The sequence below is a fragment of the Balaenoptera acutorostrata genome, chromosome 21 (assembly GCF_949987535.1).
Source record: "Balaenoptera acutorostrata chromosome 21, mBalAcu1.1, whole genome shotgun sequence".
Classification (NCBI taxonomy): domain Eukaryota; kingdom Metazoa; phylum Chordata; class Mammalia; order Artiodactyla; family Balaenopteridae; genus Balaenoptera; species Balaenoptera acutorostrata.
This window is the reverse complement of record NC_080084.1, coordinates 17,825,280-17,839,240: the sequence shown is the minus strand read 5'-3', so window position 1 is coordinate 17,839,240 and position 13,961 is coordinate 17,825,280. Positions and strand designations below refer to the sequence as shown.

The following is a 13,961-nucleotide window of genomic DNA, read 5'->3' as shown; positions in this document are numbered from 1 at the left end:
GAAGAAACCTGGGACTGCCAGAGAGGCAAGGTGCCATTGTTGGGGGTGTGTGCAAGGAGAGGGTCAGGACTGCCACAGGAGCTTCCTTCTCTGAGCACGCACTCTCAGGCAACAGGGCACTGCCTACATGAGCTCCAGGGGCGGGTGCAAGCTGCAGCTGCCATCTCGGACTCCAGAGGCAGGTGCAGACCGCTGCTGCTGCTGAGGGTCCCACGACCGCGTGCCAACCGCTGCCCCCTCCTCCCTGGCAGCGTACATAAGCCACGCACCTGCACACCCTGATCCAGGGGACAACGGCCAGCACATGCTGAGCGAAGGGGCAACAGGCATCCAAACCAAGAACAGCCCTCATGCCAAAAAATTATTAAACCCACACAAGCTACGTAGGGATGCTCCCGCATCTCCTAAACTGACAGAGTAAGAGAAATACAAGTAAAATGAAGACACAGAGAGACCACTCCCAGTTAAAAGACCAAGAGAATTCCCCTGAAGGAACAATGAAACAGACCTCTTCAGTCTAATAGATACCGAGTTCAAAAAAGGAGGTAATGAAAATACTGAAGGAATTAAGAAAGGCCATCGACAGAAATGCAGATTACTGTAAAAAGAAACTAGAAGGAAGAGCCAAGAAAAATTATAAAATTCATTTGCAGAGATGGAAGCTGAGCTAAAGGCAATGATAGCAGAATGAATAATGAAGAAAGAATAAGTGATCTGCAATATAGAATAATAGAAATTACCCAATCAAAACAACAGACAGGAAACCAAATGAAAAAAACAAAAAAGAAAAAAAAAGCAATGTAAGAGATCTGTGGGATAATATAAAGCTGGCCAATCTATGCATAGTAGGGATTCCAGAGAGGGAAGAAAGAGAAAAAGGGATTGAAAATGTATTTGAAGAAATTATGGCTGAAAACTTCCCAAACCTAAAGAAGGAAACATCCAGCTACAGGAAGCACAGAGGGGGTCCCAAACAAGAGGAACCCAAACAGACCCACACTAAGACATATTATGGCAAAAGTTAAAGAGAGGCTTCTAAAGGCAGCAAGAGAAAAACAGAGTTAATTACAAGGGAACTCCTATAATTCTATCAGCTGATTTCTCTACAGAAACATTGCAGGCCAGAAGGGAGTGGCAAGATATATTCAGAGTCCTGAAGGGGGAAAACCTGCAACCTAGGGTACTCTACCCAGCAAGATTATCAGTTAGGATAGAAGGAGAGATAAAGAATTTCTCAGACAAGCAAAAACTAAAAGAATACAGCAATACTAAACTTATCTTTAAAAATTATTGAAAGGTCTTCTCTAAATAAAAAAGCAGCAAGAAGATATAGGAAGGAGGAAATCACAATTGGAAAGTAAATAAACTAGCCAGTATACACATCAAAAAGAAAAAAAATAAAAAAACCCTATTTGTGAAAGCAACAATAAACACAAGGAATAGCAAAAGGATAAACATTAAGATTAAAAAAGGACATCAAAACCATAAAATGTAGAGAAGGAAAGTAAGAAAATGTAGATTCTTTAAGAATGTGTTTGAGCCTACATGACTATCAGTCTAAAGCAAGCACATATAGGAAGGGGTTAATGTACTTGAAAAACAGGGCAACCACAAATCAAAAGCATACAATAGATTCACAAAACCCAAAAAGAGAACACAAGCATAAAATAAAAGGAAATCATCAAACCACAAAAAGAAAAAAGGATAAAAGAAACAAAGAATCAACTGGAAAGCAAGGTTTAAAATGGCAATAAATACACATGTAATTACCTTAAATGTCAATAGACTGAATGTTCCGATCAAAAGACAGAGTGGCAGATTAGATTAAAAAACGAGTCTATAATATGCTGCCTACAAGAGAGCCACCTTAGGGCAAAGGACACACATAGACTAAAAGTGAGGGGATGGAAAAAAAGGTATTTCATACAAATGGAAATGACAAAGCAGCAGTTGCAATACTCGTATCAGACAAAATAGACTTTAAAACGAAGGCCATAAAAAAAGGCAAAGAAGGACACTATATAATGATAAAAGGATCAATATAAGAAGAGGATTATGTGCTTGTCAACATATATGCACCTAAATACATAAAGCAAATACTAACAGATAAAGGGAGAAATTGATGGGAATACAATAATAGTAGGAGACTTTAACACCCCACTCACAATAAATGGACACATCGTCTAGATAGAAAATCAATAAGGTACAGAGATCCTAAATGATAAAACAGACTTAATTGATATTTTCAGGACATTATATCCAAAAAAACACATTCTTTTCAAGTGCACATACTAGAGAGCACAAAACTAACCTCAAAAAATTTAAGAGTATAGAAATTATTTCAAGCATTTTCTCTGACCACAACAGCATGAAACTAGAAATCAACCACAGGAAAAGAAATGAGAAACAATTACATGGAGACTACTAAACAACATGCTACTAAAAAAACCAATGGGTCAACGAGGAAATCAAACAGTAAATTAAAAAATACCTTGAGACAAACAACAATGAAAACACAGCTGTACAAAATCTATGGGATGCAGCAAAAGCAGTTCTTGGAACAAAGTTCATAGCAATACAGGCCTTCCTCAAAAAACAAGAAAAATCTCAAATAAACAACCTAACCTATCACCTAAAAGAATCAGAAGAACAACAAAACCTAAAGCCAGCAGAAGGAAGGAAATAATAAAGATCAGGGAGGAAATAAAATAGAGGTTAAAAAATATAGAAAAAAATCAATAAAACCAATAGCTGGTTCTTTGAAAGGATAAACAAGATTTTCAAACCTCTGGCCAGGCTCACCAAGAAAAGAGAACCCAAATAAAATAAGAAATGAAAAAGAAATCTCAACCAATATGCCAACAACTTTGACAAATTTGACAACCTAGATGAAATGGACAAGTTTCTACATACAACCCACCAAAACTGAATCAAGAAGAAACAGATAATTTAAACAGACTGATCACCAGAAGTGAAATAGAATCTGTAATTTAAAAAAACAAACAAACAAAAAAAGAAACTCCCTACAAAGAAAAGTCCAGGGCCAAGATGGCTTCACAGGTGAATTCTACCAAACATCCAAAGAAGAACTTATTCCAATTCTCAAACTCTTCCAAAGACTGAGGAGGAGGGAACACTCCCAAGGACGTTCTATGAAGCCACCGTCACCCTGATACCAAACCAGATAAAGACACCACCAAAAAAAAAAAAAAAAAAATTACAGGCCCATATCTTTGATGAATATAGATGCAGAAATTCTCAACAAAATATTAGCAAACTGAATCCAACAACACATAAAAAACATCATACACCACAACCAAGGGGGAGTTATCCCAAGTTCACAAGGATGGTTCAACATACGCAAATCAAATCAATCAGTGGGATACACCACATCAAGAAAAGACAAAAACCACATGATCATCTCAATAGATGCAGAAAAGCATCTGTCAGTATTCACCATCCATTCATGATAAAAACTCTTACCAAAGTGGGTATAGAGGGAACATATCTCCATATAATAAAAGCTATTTATGACAAACCCACAGCCAGTGTAATACTAAATGGTGAAAAGCTGAAAGCCTTCCTGCTAAAATCTGGAACAAGACAAGGATGCCTGCTCTCACCTCTTCTATTCAACATAGTATTGGAAGTCCTAGCCACAGCAATCAGACAAGAAATAAAAGGTATCCAAATTGGAAAGGAAGAGGTACAATAGTCACTATATGCAGATGACATGATACTATATATAAAAAACCCTAAAGACTCCACACAAAAGCTACTAGATCTAATAAATGAATTCAGCAAAGTAGCAGGATACAAGATTAACATACAGAATTCGGTTACATTTCTTTACACTAACAATGAAATATCAGAAAGGGAATGTAAAAATCAATACCTTTTAAAATTGCACCAAAAAATAAAATAAAGGACTAAAGAGAATTCAAAGAAATGGAAAGATATCCCATACTCTTGGATTGGAAGGATTAATATTGTTAAAATGGCAATATTACCTAAAGCAATCTACAGATTTAATGTGATCCCTATCAAATCACCCATGAAATTTTTCACAGAACTAGAACAAATAATCCAAAAATTTATATAGACCCATAAAAGACCCAGAATTGCCAGAGCAATCCTGAGGAAAAAAAACAAAGCAGGAGGCATAACTCTCCCAGACTTTAGACAATACTACAAAGCTACAGTCATCAAAACAGTGTGGTATTGGTACAGAAACAGACATACAGATCAAGGGAACAGAATAAAGAAATAAACCCATACACCTACAGTCAATTCATCTATTCATCTTCAATAAAGAAGGCAAGAATATAAAATGGGAAAAAGATGGTCTCTTCAGCAAGGGGTGCTGGGAAAGTTGTACAGCTGTGTGTAAATCAGTGAAGTTAGAACACACCCTCACAGCGTGCACAAAAATAAACTGAAAATGGCTTAAAGACTTAAGATGACACCATAAAACTCCTAGAAGAGCATAGGCAAAACATTCCCTAACACAATTTGTACCAATGTTTTCTTAGGTCAGCCTCCCAAGGCAATAGAAACAAAAGCAAAAATAAACAGATGGGACCTAATCAAACTTAGAAGCTTTTGCACAGCAAAGGAAACCATAAACAAAACGAAAAGACAAACTACAAAATTAGAGAAAATATTTGCAAATGATGTGACTGACACAGGCTAATTTCCAAAATATGTAAGCAGCTCATACAACTCAACAACAAAAAAACAAACAACCCAATCAAAAAATGGGCAGAAGACCTAAATAGACATTTCTCCAAAGAAGAAATACAGATGACCAATAGGCACATGAAAAGATTTTCAACATAGCTAATAGAAAAATGCAAATCAAAACTACAACAGGGTACTACCTCACACAGGTCAGAATGGCCACTATTATAAAGGCCACAGGGCTCTGCTCTGCCAGTGGTTAAGAATCTGCCTTCCAATGCAGGGGACACAGGTTCGATCCCTGGTAGGGGAACTAAAATCCCACATGCCACAGGGCAACTAAGCCCATGTGCTCTAGAGCCCGCGCCCCACAGCTAGAGAACCTGCATGCTGCACCTGCTGAGCCCGTGCACCACAAGTACTGAGCCCGCATGCCATAACTAGAGAAAAGCCCATGCACCAAAACGAAAGATCCCACATGCCGCAGGGAAGATCCCACATGCTGCAACTGACCCCATGCAGCCAAATAAATAATGTTTTTTTTTTAAAAAAAAAAAAAAAGGCCCCAAATAACAAATGCTAGAGAGGGTGTGGAGAAAAGGGAACTTTCCTACACTGAAGGTGGGAATGAAAGTTGGTGCAGCCACTATGGAAAACAGTATGGAGGTTCCTCAAAAAGCTAAAAGTAGCGTTGCCATATGATCCAGCAATCCCACTCCTGGGCACACATCCAGACAAAACTTTAATTCAAAAAGATACATACATCCCTATATTCATAGCAGCACTATTCACAATAGCACATGTCACAAGACATGGAAACAACCTAAATGTCCATCGATAGAAGAATGGATAAAGAAGATGTGGTACATATATGTATACAATGAAATACTACTCAGCCAGGACAAAATAATGCTATTTGCAGCAACATGAATGCAACTAGAGATTATCATACTAAATGAAGTAAATCAGAAAAAGATAAATACTGTATGATATCACTTATATGTGGAATCTAAAATATGGCACAAATGAACCTATCATGAACCTATCTACAAAACAGAAATGGACTAGCAGACGTAGAGAAGAGACTCATTGTTGCCAAGGGGGAGGTGGGGAGGGAGAGGGATGGACTGGGAGTGTGGGGTTGGTAGATGCAAACTATTACATGTAGAATGGATAAACAACAAGGTCCTACTGTATAGCACAGGGAACTATATCCAATCTCCTGGGATAAACCATAATGGAAAAGAATATAAAAAAAGAATGTATATATGTGCATAATTGAGTCACTTTGCTTTACAGCAGAAATTAACACAACACTGTAAATCAACTATACTTAAATTTAAAAAAAAAAAAGAAAAAAAAAAGGGGACATGGTACCATCTAGTAAATTGTGCCTATAAGACAGCTATGTCTTCGAGCCTCTTAGCTTTGCTGTTATTCTTTTGAGAGTTGTATCATTTTCTATACTTCTAAAAAATTTTGTCACCTCTTCTGTTATCCCCAGCTTTTTACCCTGACACTTTAATTCATTTTTGTCTCTTCATGTTTATACTTCACTCCTCCTGAAACTATTGTTCTTATGGTCTTGATCTGGAATTTAGGGTTTACATTTAAGTTTAATCTAATTAGCATATAGCAGGTGCTTTCTGGTCAAGCAGAGCACTGCAAGAGGCATAAAGAAGAGTTCCTATCCTGGAAAATCTGGTAATAGACCCACCAAAGCATTAGGCATAAGCATTTTTGAATTGAGTTGGATACAATGATTGTGGTCAGATGGGAATAGATTACATAAAGGAATGGCTGTAAACGAATATCAGATGGACAGAGAATTGATCCCCCTGTGATGGACACTGTCTCTCATTCCAGTTTTCAAAGGTCGGCCTACATCTGTCTGAATCTCAATTGAATCCTTCACCTGAACTTGAAATTTCAACATCACATCATCTCCAAATTGAGTTCTCATTCTGTGTCCAGCATAATATCAGTTGCCACGTGTTTGTTTTATCCTGGCTACCTGAATCTGATAGAAACAGCTTTTGATGAGCACAGAATTGAATAAGTACATTTTAAATGTTAACAAACCAACTTGTAGAAAATTTCAACATTACTTTCCAATCACCTCCACCACCCTCACTTTTATTATGCAGTCCTCTTCCACTGCTTTCAGTTAGTCATACTGTATGAGTCAGGATTCAGTCAGGAAAACAAAAGCAGCCACTCTATATATCCCGGGAGTGAAGGGTTTATTGTCGGAATTAAAGTTGACACCCCCATTGGGAGAGCTGGAGGAGGGAGGATCAGATCAGGCCATCGTCAGCGGAGCTCAGGGACTCTCTTCCTGACACAGTGGAGCACGGGCTCAGGACTTCAGGGGAAGCTGCTGTCATCCCTGGGAATCCCAGGGCAGTCCCCACCAGTATCTCAGTTTGCAGTAGTGGAGCAGGTGGTTTTCAAGAATGCTCTGGAAAGCTTCTGCAAATCTCACATCTGCCCACACTTGGCAACAGCCTCCAGAGAACAATGGCTTCCTCTCCCAACTTCCTAATCTTGAAAGAGTGCCTCTCATTGGTCATGTTTAACCTGGAACCACCCCCCCACATGGGGGGGGGGAATCCTGGGAAATGTAGTAGTTTCTGATGTCTCTAAAGTATGGAAGGTGGCAGTGATGCTGAGTTGACAACAGGCAGGACACAGATAAGTCCAGTTTGATTCTAGGAGGAGCTTATTGATATCAATTCATGTCATAGCTCCTTTTGTCATTCTGAAACTTCATGTTTTAGGTTCAGTAAAAATCAATTCAGTGTGTAGTAAAGGTGACTTAAACGTTCTTGTATATAAGTTCCTAATTCATTCCATAGCCAGTAGTCAGCCCCTGCAGCATCAGATGAAGTTCTTTGCTGGAGATATGTTTATTTCTCAAATGAAACTGGAAGCTGAGACTTTTCCTATATCCTTCCTAAGATTCCACAATTCTTTGAAGACATTTAAAAATATCAATTAACTTGTCTTAATATTTTATTTATTTATTTATTTTGGCCATGCCGTGTGGCATGCAGGACCTTAGTTACCCGACCCGGGATTGAACCCATGCCCCCTGCATTGGAAGCGCAGAGCCTTAACCACTGGACCACCAGGGAAGTCCCTTAGTGTTTTAAATATATATTTTAAGAAGGCAGTTCTCAACTGGGGACAGTTTTGCCCCTGTGGGACATTTGGCAATATCTGGAGACAATTTGACCATCAGAACTGGGGGAAGTGCTACTGGTAGCTAGTAGACAGAGGTCAGAGATGTGCTAAACATGCTACAATGCACAGGACAGTCCCCATAACACAGAATTGTCCAGCCCCAGAAGCCAGTAGCCTGAGATTGAGATACCCTGTTTAGGTCAGTGAAGAGGAAAGAGTGCGGGCTATGAGGCAGGTCTGGATTATTTGAATCTTGGCTCTGCCACATATGAGCTGAGATATCTTGGACAATTTGCATTGTATTTATGAGCTTCAGTTTCCCCATTTTATATGGGCATAATAGTGCCCTCCTTACATGATGGATAAAGGATTTGAGATAGCCATTCTGACAGGTGTGAGATGATAGCTCACTGTGGTTTTGATTTGCATTTCCCTGATGATTAGTGATGTTGAGATATCACCTCATACCTGTCAGAATGGATATTGTCAAGAAGACAAGAACAACAAGTATTAGTGAGGATGTGGAGAGAAAAGGAAACACTCGTGCACTGTTGGTGGGAGTGTAAATTGGTGCAGCCACTGTGGAAAACAGTATGGAAGTTCCTCAAAAAAATTAAAAATTGTACTATCATGAGATCCAGCAATGCCACTCCTGAGTATATATCCAAGGAAAATGAAAACACTAATTTGAAAAGATACATGCACCCCAGTGTTCAGAGCAGCATTATTTACAATTGCCAAGATATGGAAACAACCTAAGCCCATCAACAGAAGAATGAATAAAGATGTGGTGTGTGTGTGTGTGTGTGTGTATGTGTGTGTGTATATCTACAATGGAACTCTACTCAGCCATAAAAAAGAATGAAATTTTGCCATTTGTGACAACATGGATGGACCTGGAGATTATCATAATAAGAAAGACAAATAACTGTATGTTTTCACTTCTATGTGGAGTATAAAAAAATAAAACAAATGAACAAACATAACAAAACCGAAACAGACTCACAGATACAGAAAACAAATGGTGGTTACCAGAGGGAAGTGAAGGAGGCGGAGGGGTAAAGGGGATTAAAAGATACAAACTACTAGGTATAAAATAGGTAAGTTACAAGGACGTAAAGTGCAGCACAGGGAATACAGTCAACATTTTATAATAACTTTATATGGAGGATAATCTATAAAAATACTAAATCACTATGTTGCACACCTGAAACTAACAGTATTGTAAGTCAACTATACTTCAATTAAAATTTTTTTTAAGTTAGAAAAAGAATCTAACACCATAAAGTGCTCAATACAGATAAGCTTGGTGGTGGTTTTTTACTGCTGTAATTACATAAATATTTGTTTTATTAACACTATACAATGTGGATTCTTTTTAGGCAATCCCTAATGGACCCGCCTGGTGTTGGTGGCTTCTTGCCGTCCTTCCCGTCGACCCCCGCTATCAGCTGTCGGTTTTGTCAATGAAGTCTTTGAAAGAACGGTTGACAAAGATACAGCATATACTGACTTATTTTTCTAGAGACCAATCTAAGTAACCAACTGCTTGGATCTTCCTCTAAAATTACCCTAATCTGGCTGTGGTGATGGCCAGATTGTCCGCTGCCTTTGCACATCCAGTGCTGGTTTGAGAAATGTAATGAAACTGTTCTTTTTTTTTTCTTTTTCCTTCAACCTCCTGAATCATGTGGTTCTGCAAACAAATACCTTCAACTAGGATTTAGACCACTAAGAACTTGCACAGAAAAACACACACTAAATGTGTGTTAAACCTCTACATTGTGATGAAGTTGCACTATGTACCATACTCGAAATGAGAACTCTGTGTGTGGGTGTGTGTGTGTGCGTGTGTGCGTGCGTACGTGCCCGTGTGGGTAGTATGGGTGCATTTTCTCTGGCTTTAAAATTTTAAAAGAAAAAAAAAAAAGCCATAGAGAGCAGAACTTGCCGAGGGTCATTTATTGCCCAAGTTTACAACAGTAGCGATACAAGTTTTTGCAAATTGAATTTGCCTCAGATTTCTCTGTCCTGATGCTTAATTTGCACAAGTACGTAAGCTATGGTATTGAGTATCACTCTTTGTCGGAAATACCGCTCTTGCTGAACTGTCTTGACCATTGACTAGGACACAGTTTCTTATTTATGTAAATACTTGCATCCCAATAGCCAACAGGCATCGGATGCAGAACCTAGAGCCAGTTTTCAGGAACAATTGCAAACCTGACTTGGTACTGTGCATCTATTCATAAAACACTTAAAACTGTGAAAATATGGTTTACACTTAACTGTACATAAAGGTAAATGGAGAACTCAGTTCAGTACCAGTTAGTTTGTACATTTTAGGGGGCGCTTTTCACATTAACTGCCCATCTATGTAATTTATAGTTTGACATGGTATGTTTGTTTAAAAAAATTACATAGTATAAACCCATTAAGGATCTAAGGGAAGAGAAGAAGCTTAATGTAGAACTAAGCTTTTAAAGTATGTTGGTTTTTTGTTTTTTTTTTTTTTAATTCTCGTCTTGGTGCAAATGTTAGTTATGCCTTATTCATATCACAGTTAGATCACCATGCTGTGACATGGTCTGTATTCATGCTGCCCTAGATACTTTTGTAATTATTTGTTGCAGACTTGTGACTGTCCCTCTTAACTTTCTTTTATGTAAGTAATTTGTAAAAGTTTCTTAAAAATTTTGCTTTTGCTTATTTAATTTTGAATAAAAGCTAAATTCATAATACTTTTTTTTTTCTTAATGATTAGGTTAATGTCAAAAAAAAGATCAGCGGAGGAATCAAGCTACACAGAGTAGAGAACAGATGAGATTTGCCTACTGTTTTGTGCTGTGAGATGTAAGCTATAGCTTTCAAAATACTTTTTTTTTTTGGTCATCTTTTGACCAAACAATGAAGTGTCTTAAGGAAAGTTTAGGCCTAGAACCATCCTCTAAAGCAGGGGTCCTCCAACCCCCGGACTGGTACCAGTCCGTGGCCTGTTAGGGACCAGGCCACACAGCAGGAGGTGAGCTGCAGGCGAGCGAAGCTTCATCTGCCGCTCCCCATCACTCGCATTACCGCCTAAACTACCTCCTACCCCACCCCAGTCCGTGGAAAAAGTGTCATCCACGAAACTGGTCCCTGGGGCCAAAAAGTTTGGGACCGCTGCTCTAAGGCACATTTTTCAACCTCTGAAAAATCCATTTCCCTTTAGGATAAAGATAAGGCTCTTAGTTACCCCCATTGGGGACACCTCTTGGCTAAACAGCCTTGATTCTTTCAGTCCCTGATTTCCCAGCTAGGAGTTTTAAAATATAAATAAATCATCTTTTAATATTGAATGTTTTAATTAAAAAGGCAGAAACGACTGCCTAGATAGAGAGCCACCCTTTGCCCTCACAATTATGCTAGTCACGAATCGTGAATAGTTCTACAGAAAATGTCTAAAGAATGGGCCATTCCCCAAAAGTACCTTATCAATAGTTTCTGCAGTGTTAGATTGAACTTTCTTGTAATAAAAAACTATCAAATGCCTGTTAAATAGCTTAAATAGTGTCTGGGTGGTATAAATGAAGAGTTTACCTATTCAGTTCTGTATAGTTCTCAAAATATGTATCAGACGGCAGCAGGAGTTACCTGGTGCTGAATCTACATCCGTGGTATGTACTTGCGTGTGTCCACACATACACACGCACAAAGCAGCATTAAATGGTCTCTCTATATATATACACACACATACTAATGGAAATTCATGGGTTTTATTTATCGTTTGACCCTAGTTTTGTGGTAAATGATCTCTGATAGTTATTCTGTCTATAGATTTTTTTTTTTAATCTCTGGAAATCTTTTTCCTACTGCACTTTCCATTCAGATTATCAGAAAAAGAAGGGGTGGGGGGAGAATCTGACTTTTTTTTTTCCCTTATCACTTTAAGTAACTAAGTTCTGTCATGAATTCCATATTTCAAGCCAAGGTACCTGGTTGTTGATCTTCTTTTCTTACACACCTGTCTCTACATGTCCAGTTCTTCCTGTTCCTTGAGGTCAACTTGAATGCCTTCACTCAGCTAAAACCCTGAATCCATAGCACTTTCCTTGTACTTTGCTTATAGCACTTATGGGGGATATCTGAATTAAATACATAAACCCTCTCCTGAGTATCAAGACCAGTGTCTAGCAGTTTAGACAGATTTAATCTCCAAGACATAGGCTGACCACTGAACAGAGTTGAAATAAGTGCCAGTTAAGAAGGGAAGTTGAATAAAGATGGTTAGACTGAGCAAATACCTCGTCTTACCTTCCTCCCCAAGTTCAAAACAATGACAGTAAAGAAAATGAAATCTAATGGCATTGCAAAACCAAAGTCAATGCTTTTTGAGGAATTTTTGAGATATGGAAACGGGATCTAATATAGAAGATCAGAGGAGAGCATAGCTTTACAGAAATGGAGGACTGCAGGGGAGCCCCAGACTGGTAGAGGGTCTTGGAAAACTCGGGCAGATTCCTTGGGGAGGCTGTACTTGACATGGCTGGATCGTTTGGCCTCTCCCCACTTGGCCAGGGCAGCAGGCAGCAACACCAGCTGTTCTCAGGCCAAAGCACCAAATGTGGGCGTTGGGCCAGAGAAGACCATGAAACCTTTATTAGCTACATGGGATGGAGGGCTCTCATGCACAGACGGCAGGCTGCCGACCTCGCTCACACGGCATGCGTTCCAGCGTTCGCCACAATCAGCAGAGGCAGGCCACCCAGAACCACACCAGCACCCACAGGAAGGAATAGAGCTCCCACATGACAAAGATGAGTAGACAGTTAAGTCCTACAAATTTGAGGGAAAACATTCTAAACAATACAACAAATCCAGTGCCCTTCGATTTGAGGATGTGCAATTCCAAAAATTATCTGGAGATCTAAAATATGTTCCTCAGACAGTCCCTGGCACCACAGAAGCATTCAATAAAAGTTTCTGGAGTCAGTGAATGAATCATACAAATAAACTAAGCAGACGAGTTAAATAGAAGAATGAATTCAGACAAAGGATGAAGGAATGAGGCAGAGCGTTGAGTTGGGGTCCTTTCCAGAACACAATGCAGAAATCAGTAGAGGCAGAGCAGGAGGGAAATATCGAGACGTGGAGGAGAGATTCAAAGTTTTAACATTCATCTGAGAGAAGTTTCTTAAGAGTAGGGAAGAAACAAATAATGCAAGTAATTAGCTCAAGAGTAATAAAATAATTTATGTGCTTTCTTAGGTACCAAGTTGATCCATTTAAATAGGACAATAAGGCAAACTTAGATGACCAGAGGACAGACAAAACAGCAATAACTCAACTGTCTGGCTCATTGATCCACAGGGAAATGACTGGCTCAGTGAGATGAATTTTCTTCCTAAGCCAACACTTAAATGCCAACATTTTTTACAGATAGGACATTTATGACGTGGCTTAATAAATGAGCTCTCTTACAGATCTGCCTTCAAATAGCTTTTGGCTGTTCACCAAAATTTAAAAGTATCCTTAAGGACTTTTTTTTTGGGGGGGGGGGGAGCAGGTCACAGTAGGATATTGAAAAGCGCACAGACTTTGTTTCAAAATGTGGTAAACACGCACATTTAATCCTCAGAAAAGTCCTGTGAAGTAGGTGGTGTCCTTGTAAGGATGAGGAAATGGAAACACTAAGTAGTTAAGTAATTTGTCAAAGGATTACACAGCTAATGTGTGGTGGAACTGACCGAACCCGGGCAGTCTGGCTCAACCTTACCACCACCCAAGTTCTAAGGCATCTAAGAAGGTCGATATGTGAAGGGTCTGGAAGTGACTGACGTGACTCCCTGACTTACTAGGCTTTACACTTGGGGGAGGGGTGCATTTTAGAGCGATAACATTAGGACTTATTTTTAAGCAACTCACCAAGATGATAAGATGGCCAAATTGGGCTCAGCCCTATATTTTTGGGAGCAGTGTAAATTGCTAACAACCTTTTTAGAAAGTAATATTGCAGTTATGTATCAAGGATCATTAAAATGTTCATAATCTTCAACCCAAGCTCATACTGTGGCGTCTTCTTATCCCCCATGTTTCAAGTCGCAGAGACCCAAATT

At 39.0% G+C, this 13,961-nt stretch overlaps 1 protein-coding gene across 1 annotated transcript in view; it reads left to right on the top strand.

The window, feature by feature from the left end:
• Positions 1-10,605, top strand: part of LONRF1 (LON peptidase N-terminal domain and ring finger 1) — a 46,498-nt gene extending 35,893 nt beyond the window's left edge. The window contains exon 12 of the mRNA XM_057537277.1: positions 9,249-10,605. Within this exon, the coding sequence (XP_057393260.1) occupies positions 9,249-9,407 (159 nt within the window). The 3' untranslated portion in view covers positions 9,408-10,605. The remainder of the gene's footprint in view (positions 1-9,248) is intronic.
• Positions 10,606-13,961: the final 3,356 nt, after the last annotated feature.